The 7,110-nt window shown below is 50.7% G+C and overlaps 1 protein-coding gene across 1 annotated transcript; it reads left to right on the top strand.

Moving 5' to 3' along the window:
* The first annotated feature begins 342 nt into the window (after positions 1 to 342).
* ANKRD9 (ankyrin repeat domain 9) lies at positions 343 to 2,360 on the top strand. The gene is made up of 2 exons (XM_072865850.1): positions 343 to 492; positions 892 to 2,360. The coding sequence occupies exon 2, from the start codon at positions 961 to 963 to the stop codon at positions 1,837 to 1,839; it is 879 nt and encodes a 292-aa protein (XP_072721951.1). The 5' UTR covers positions 343 to 492; positions 892 to 960; the 3' UTR covers positions 1,840 to 2,360.
* The last annotated feature ends 4,750 nt before the right edge of the window (positions 2,361 to 7,110 follow it).

Below are 7,110 nucleotides of genomic sequence, written 5' to 3'. Positions count from 1 at the left end.
GTGCCCCAGACGCCATGGCCCCGGGAGCCCATGTGTCCAGGGCCCTGTGTGCCCCGGGCCCCATACCCCCAGGACCCCATGCCCCTGGGACCCCATATCCCCTGAATCCCGGGCCCCCACGCCCCCATGCCCCGGGCCCCCATGCCCCCGGATGGCAGCACCCCACCCCCCGGGGACCCCGTGGCCCCGCCCCCCGCAGGCCCCGCCCCGCCGGGACTCCGAGCCGGCAGCCAAGTTTCTTGGAACTTTGCCTCCGTGACGCACACGGTGGTGCAGCGCCCCGTCCTCTCGGCGCAGCCAATGGGCGCCCGGGGGAGCCGGGGCGGCCGCCAATCGGCGGCGGCTGGACAGTTCCCCGGTCCTGACCGACCTTCACCGCCCGGGGCGGGGGCGGGGATAAAAGGGCCCCGCGGCGGCGCGCGGCGCTCCCGCCCCCTGCCCCTCCACTGCGGCGGCGGCCACGGGCAGCGGCACCGCGGGGCCGGCGGAGCGGTGAGCGCCGGCGGGGGCGGGCAGCCGTCGGGCGGCCGTGCGGCGGCCGTGCGGCGGCCGTGCAGCGCGGGGAGGTCCCGCGCACCAGGATGTGGGCGTCCTGTGCACCGAGGGGAGGCCGTTCACGCGTACCGGGTTCGCTTGCGCCGGGGATATGGGAGTCCCGTCCACCGGCGATGTGGGCGTCCCCTGCACCGGGGGAAGGGCGCTGCAGCGCACCGGCGTATGGGTGTCCCCTGTACCGGGGGTTGCCCGGTGCAGCGGGGCCGCCGCGGCGCGCTGCCCCCCCCGCCCCCCCCCCCCCCGCGCCGGCGGGAGGGGCGGGCAGGGCGGCGGGGAGGCGGGCACAGCCCGGGGAGCCCCGGCCGCACCGTACTGAACGCTCTTCCGCTCCCGCAGGTCCGGGCCCCATGCGGCCTCTGTGCGTCGGGGTGGGAGGCAGCCTCCGGCGGAGCCCGGCTGCCCGCCATGCCCTGGAGCGTCCGGTGGGTCGGCGGCCGCGGCGCCCAGTCCCAGAAGCAGTGCAAGAAATCCTCCTTCGCCTTCTACCAGGCGGTGAGGGACCTGCTGCCCGTCTGGTTCCTGGAGGACATGCGGACCATGGAGGTCTTCCACTGGGAGGACGGGGGCAAGGTCAGCCTGTACTCGCCCTCAGAGGCCCTGCTCTACGCGCTGGTGCACGACCACCAGCCCTACGCCCGGCACCTGCTGACTAAGTTCCCCCAGAGCGCCTTGGCCGTGCCCAGCCAAAGCTTCAGCTGCTGCCAGTCCTCGGCCCCACACCTGGCCATGGCTGTCCGCTACAACCGGGTCCGTGTCCTCTTCCGAATCCTCAAGGCCATCCAAGCCTACCCGCCGAGCGACAGAGCCGGCCACCTGGACCGCCGGGGCTGCAGCCGCGTGGAGGGTGGCAAGACGGCCTTGCACGTGGCCTGCGAACTGGTGCGACCAGAGTGCTTGCTCCTGCTGCTCGGGCACGGCGCGTCACCGTGCTTGCAGGACAGTGCCGGGAATACCCCCCTCGACACCTTGCTGCAGCAGATTTCCCACGCACCGGCAGCTAACATGCGTGCCAAGCTCCTCTGCCTCGACTGCCTCTTCTTCTTTGTGCCTCAGGACCTCCAGTTCACAATGAAACAGCAACTGTTGGACAACCGGCAGCGGTGGCAGGACCTCCTGGGGGAGAACAGGTTCCAGTGCCTGCTGGGCTTAGCTCCCCCATCGCTGTTTGTTGGAGCCATGCGTGTCTTGATCAGGACCATTTCACCTGAGCATTTCCCAGAGGCTCTGGACGATCTGCCTCTGCCTCATTTTCTAAAGCCTTTGGACTTGAAACTGGAGAGCTAGAGGGGTGGGTATGAGAGCCTCCCGCTCACCTGACAGAAATAGACTGTTGTGCTAAAAATGTACCAGTATACAAAGCTGCTAATGTGGCGGCCAAGTATCTGTTTTAATTAGAACTGTATTTTTTAAAAGAATTGTATCTGGCACTTTACAATATATTTTATTTAAAGATGCTTGTGGTAAGGTAAGGTCTGCACTGCATTTTATAAAAAGATTCTATGGCATGTACAAATGAGGGTATGTGGGAGAATATATTTGTAAATACATCTGAATAAACCAGTGGCAGATGTGATCAAAATACAAATCGAGCAACTGAAAACCCTGAAGTGGCATGTGCCTTGGAAAAGCATGTGCAGGGTGGGGGAGTATCTTTTTGTTAGGATTTCCCTGTTACATAAGTGTCACGGTCCTGGAACAGGATGACTCCTTTTCTACAGCTACATCTTGGCAGGGATGTGGGGTTTTTTTAAAGGCACAGATGAAAACTTCCTCATCTTGTACACAAGGCCAAGGAGAAGCCAGATGCTATTAAAACTTCCCTAAATAAGGCTGGCAGGGGTGTGCAGCTGAACAAAATATATTTTAAAATATGCATAAATAACACTTGGTTTCCTTGCAATGTTCTCTCTGTTCCCCTTGGAGAGCCAAGGTGCTTGTTGTCAGGCAGAGGGGAGCAGGAGTAGACACATTGCTCTGGCCAAAAATGTTCCTGCCCTGGCAGGAATGGACCCTGCAGCCCTGCTGTGCGATTGCTGCAGGGTGAGGAGGGTAGCCCAGAGCAGGAGGGCCAGCCTCCTTGTGCCTGTCCTCTCCTGTGCCCAGAGGGATTTATGTAGGTGTGGCAATGGCCCAGGACGCTAGAGCAGCTTTTTTTGGTGGATTCCAGCCCCTCCACTGCCAGTCCCCAGCAGGATGTGATGGCTTAGGTTCAGCTGAGAGAGCTATGCCAGTCTTGGTATTGACTCTGGGTACCAGAGGAGTAGCTTAGATATCCAGCCTTCCCCCAGCTATCCCTTCTGAGATGCTCCAACATACATAAAACATCTTCACAGCTGTTCCAGATCAAAAAGCCCTTTAGGGATAATGTCCTGCCTCCAATACTTGTGTTTACACACATCAAAGTCCTGCGCAAAAGGTACAGCTTCAGTTCTTTGCTCTGCAACCTTTACAGCATTCTGGGCAGTCCCTGTAAAACTGACTCTGCAGGGGGCAAGCTGTGCCGGCTCCACCAGCATTGCAAGGACAGAAATCTCCTAGGCCACAGCGCTGTAGCTTTGCCTCTGTTGTTGGAAGTCGTCAATGAAACTGTAGGGTTTTGTTTCAGTGCTTAAATGCGTAGCCAGGGAGTTGTTTGCCACTTGAACTATTTCAGTGCTGTTGTTCCCATTGGGGTCATGAAGGAACTGATGTGCTCAGAGAGAAAAGGCCATGTTCGAGGCACAAATTTCTTTATTCATGAATTAATTTTGGTTAGGAAAAAAAACCCCACAGAATGAGGCACTATAAGCTATTCATGCTTCAGCAGAACAGAGTAGTGTTTCATCTAAAATAATCTCCATACTGCATGCGCAATAAAAGATAAGCCATACTTCTGAAATTTGAGATGCAACAGAAAGAAGATTGCTATTCTTAGACTGATGGCACTGAAAATGTTTCCTAGAAGAGCAAACATTTTTTCCCCAAGAAACCAAGCTGATACGTGCTCAAACTAATTACCATGGGAAATTTAGGTCCCTTGCTCGAAAGCATAGAACAACTCTGACTGTTCTCTTCAGCTACCTTGTTGATAATAAAAATACAGAAATCCAAAGAACTAACCCCTCACTTAGCCACTTAATTAAAAAAAAAATTAAAAATCTATGTTACTAAATTCTTTATTTGAGTACATTTTCCCCATTGCTCCTATAATAATGATGTGGAAGCATCTTCCAAAACAGACGAGAAGTAAAGCAGTCACGTCTAACTTGCACATGGAAAAGTGTCCTGACGTGGGGAAAGAGACAGAGCTGGGGGTGGGAGGAAAAGGTTTATCAGCCTTGCTGATGCAGACATAATGAGATTCAGCAGTGGGGAGTTGGTCAGTTGAACTGAGCACTGGAAGACGCTCCAACTCCCAAGCTGCGAGGGTAATTACACATTGGAACAACATGACAGGCTGAGCAGGACATGCTACACCTTAAAATGAGCCCATTAACAAAACAAGAATTCAAGGCCAAAGCTGCCCCTGATTCCCTACAGCCCTCGCACCAGCTCTGCGGTAATGCACTGTAGCAAACAGAAAGGGCCCCCTCAATGTGTTGTGATGGGTCCAAAGTCAGCTAACTGCTGTGCCCCTCCTGTTATTCTAGGACAGAACTCAAGCCTATTGCCGAGCCCACGCTGGGATCACTCTGCTGAAGGTCACTGACGGACCTCGCTACGTGTGGCTCGTTGATGTGTCTGAGATGCTTAATCTGGAGAGGCTGAGAGGAACTGTGGGCAAACTACACCGGTGACTACACAGATCACTCACCCAGCTGGGTCCAGGCTTGTTTTTCAAACAGAGTCACAGCTTGGAAAAAGGCTAGGGCTTCTCAGCTTTGGAAACAGAAGTCCTTTGTTTGTAGACCAAGCAATAGTGGCATCAGCTTTCCTCAGACTGACTTGCCAGCATGCCTCTGTCCTCTGCCACCTTTGGAACACAGTGCAGCGCAGGCTCCACAGCCCGTTCAGTTCTCTGTCTCTTGGCGAAGGCTGCCAGCAAAAACGCCAATTAGTGCCAGTTGCAACACCATTGCCAAGCTTAATAAAGCAAACATGGACAGTCATTATGTCTCTGCAGAAGAGGACTGCCAGTGCTAGAGTCAGGGAGCTGGCCACAAAGGTGTGGGAAAGAAGATTCACCAAGTCCTAACACCATGAGAGCACGGGGGTAAGGATATATACTTAAAAGCTTCTCTCTTACCTGCACAGGTTAATCTGGTCACACAAGGCAAATTACTCATCTGTAGGAAATGCTTTCAAAAGCATATAAGGCAGTATATAGAGCCAGCATTCCTGAAAAGCTTAGTTACAGACAGTTCCTCTAAAAAAACTACTTTCTATCATGAAACAGTGATGAAATATAAATAAATATTTTCCACATGTTGCTCAGGCACTTTCAAAACAGAATATTCATATACTACCCACCTTTTAGTACAAAGTGGTTTTATTTGCTTTGACAGGTTAAAAAGGCCTGAAACACTTTCATTCAGAGAGGAAGTACTGGGTTACTTTTATTTTTGACTCTTTGCAATTGACTGCTCTCTGCAGCTCCCTTAAATATTTCAGGAGTTACAAAGTTTAGCCTGTCTAGGGTCTGCTGAAGGAGCTGAAGTCTATTGTAATTTTGAGTAATTTAAAAGATGCAATTTAAAAGATGCTGAAGGAGCTTTAAAAAATTTCAAAGGAGCTGAAGTCTATTGTAATTTTGAGCAATGTAAAATATTTAAAAGATGTAATTTAAAAGATGCATTTGGGATCTTTAAGTCTTCTTTTACCCAAAATATTAAGTAGTTAAAGAATTTAAATTGACTTGAACACAAAACTAGGTGGTTTAAATAGTCTAAAAAATCCCTTACTATAACATTTGTCTTAGTCTTGCTCTCTGATGTACTGTCCTGCCATAAAAGCTGCACCCTTGTTCTCACCATGGTCACAGCCTGGTATGAGCATTGCTAGAGGTGGGCACCTTAAATTTAGCAGAAGATGCAGGTATTAAGTACACCTGAAAATCTCTCCCTTGATGAATATGCATAGATATGGAATACCAAGCCTAACATCAGTTTAACACTCAGCACTGCACAAAGAATATCTGCTGCAAATAGGTAAAGGTTTCATACAGCTTCAGAGGGAGAGGAAGAAGGCTGTTAATGAACAGGCTCCTCCGTGTGGACAAGTCTTGCAAACTAAACCAAACAGGCAGGCATTAAGTAAAGGAGAAAAGGAAGCAGGAAACCACTGAGAGCAAGACCCGCCAGGAGAGGAGACCTTGGCTATAGGTATGGCTGCAGTTACAGACTGGTTTGAAAATGAAGTTGAAAATAGCAAGGACAAAGATCCAGCACAGAGGCATGGAACGACAGAGACTAGAAACGGCCCAGGGTGCCAGGTTTGTTTCCTAATCCCTATTTGTCCTATGTCTGATGTTCAAGTCATATGGGTTTTTGACTTGCAATATAACAAATCTACTGACATCAGCAGATCATTGTGCATTGCATCACCCCGTCTTCAGATCAATGTTCCCAACTAAACAAACAAAGCACCTATGCCACATGCTTAATATTTAAACAGCACTGTAAATCCTTGCAAACCAACTTTCCTAACACCTATGTTAATAACAGTACTTCCATCGCTGGCTGGTGTCAGCAGCTGTCTGAGGTTAGATCACCATTAATTCCCAGCCTGGCTTCAGTGGTCTCTTCTCCACCTACAATGTGTGAAAAAGAAACTCTGCCTATTACTTGCTCAGACCACATCAAACTGTCCTCTATTATCATGCACAAGAATCACATCCGTGGTGTTGCAAGGCTGCTGCTTGCACTGATTTACTACTCCTCTTTCCACCAAGCAGGTACACGCGCATGTGTAGCATAAGAATGGAAGGAGCAGAACTCTCTTGCAAAACATAACTCAGTCATAGCAGAAAACAGAAATACAGTTTGCAAACACATCAGTGATCCTTCACCGCTGCTAAAAGAAATGGATCCAAGTTCACCTGGGATAAAAAGGTTCCCTCTACTTGCACTGATGACCTCTGAAAGGAACGGTATCTCTTTGCCCAGTGATTTAGTTGATAAATGGAAAGACCACATAAATCAACAAAGCAAATCTTTAGAAGCCTCAGACGATGAGAAACTAACCACGTTTGGGAATTATTGCTAAAGTCAAAAGAGCCTAGTCATCTAGTCTAAATTGTGTATGACACAGGTCAGCAATTCCCATGTTGGGCCTACCACATCTGATTGATTTGCAGCATCTGCTTTACATTCAACCTTATTTTATAGATTTTTGAACAGTGGAGCATCCAAGGCTCTCTGAGGAACTTGTGGCTGAGTCAAGCAAAGGTCCCATCCAGATCACCTCAATCTCTCGACTGTCCCTAAACCACAAAACATCCCCTGCCATCAATCCTGCCTCCTTCTTCTGCAGGAAAAATTAATCACTTCCTAATGCATATGCGAGAATTGACCAGAATGGATCTGAGTCAGCAAGGAGGGAGGCAGAGACCCACTTCAGAGAAGCAGGGAAGGCAGA

This window comes from Ciconia boyciana, chromosome 6, assembly GCF_034638445.1.
Source record: "Ciconia boyciana chromosome 6, ASM3463844v1, whole genome shotgun sequence".
NCBI classification, from domain to species: Eukaryota; Metazoa; Chordata; class Aves; order Ciconiiformes; family Ciconiidae; genus Ciconia; species Ciconia boyciana.
Note: the sequence above shows the minus strand (reverse complement) of the source record. Positions and strands in the feature narration are given on the sequence as shown.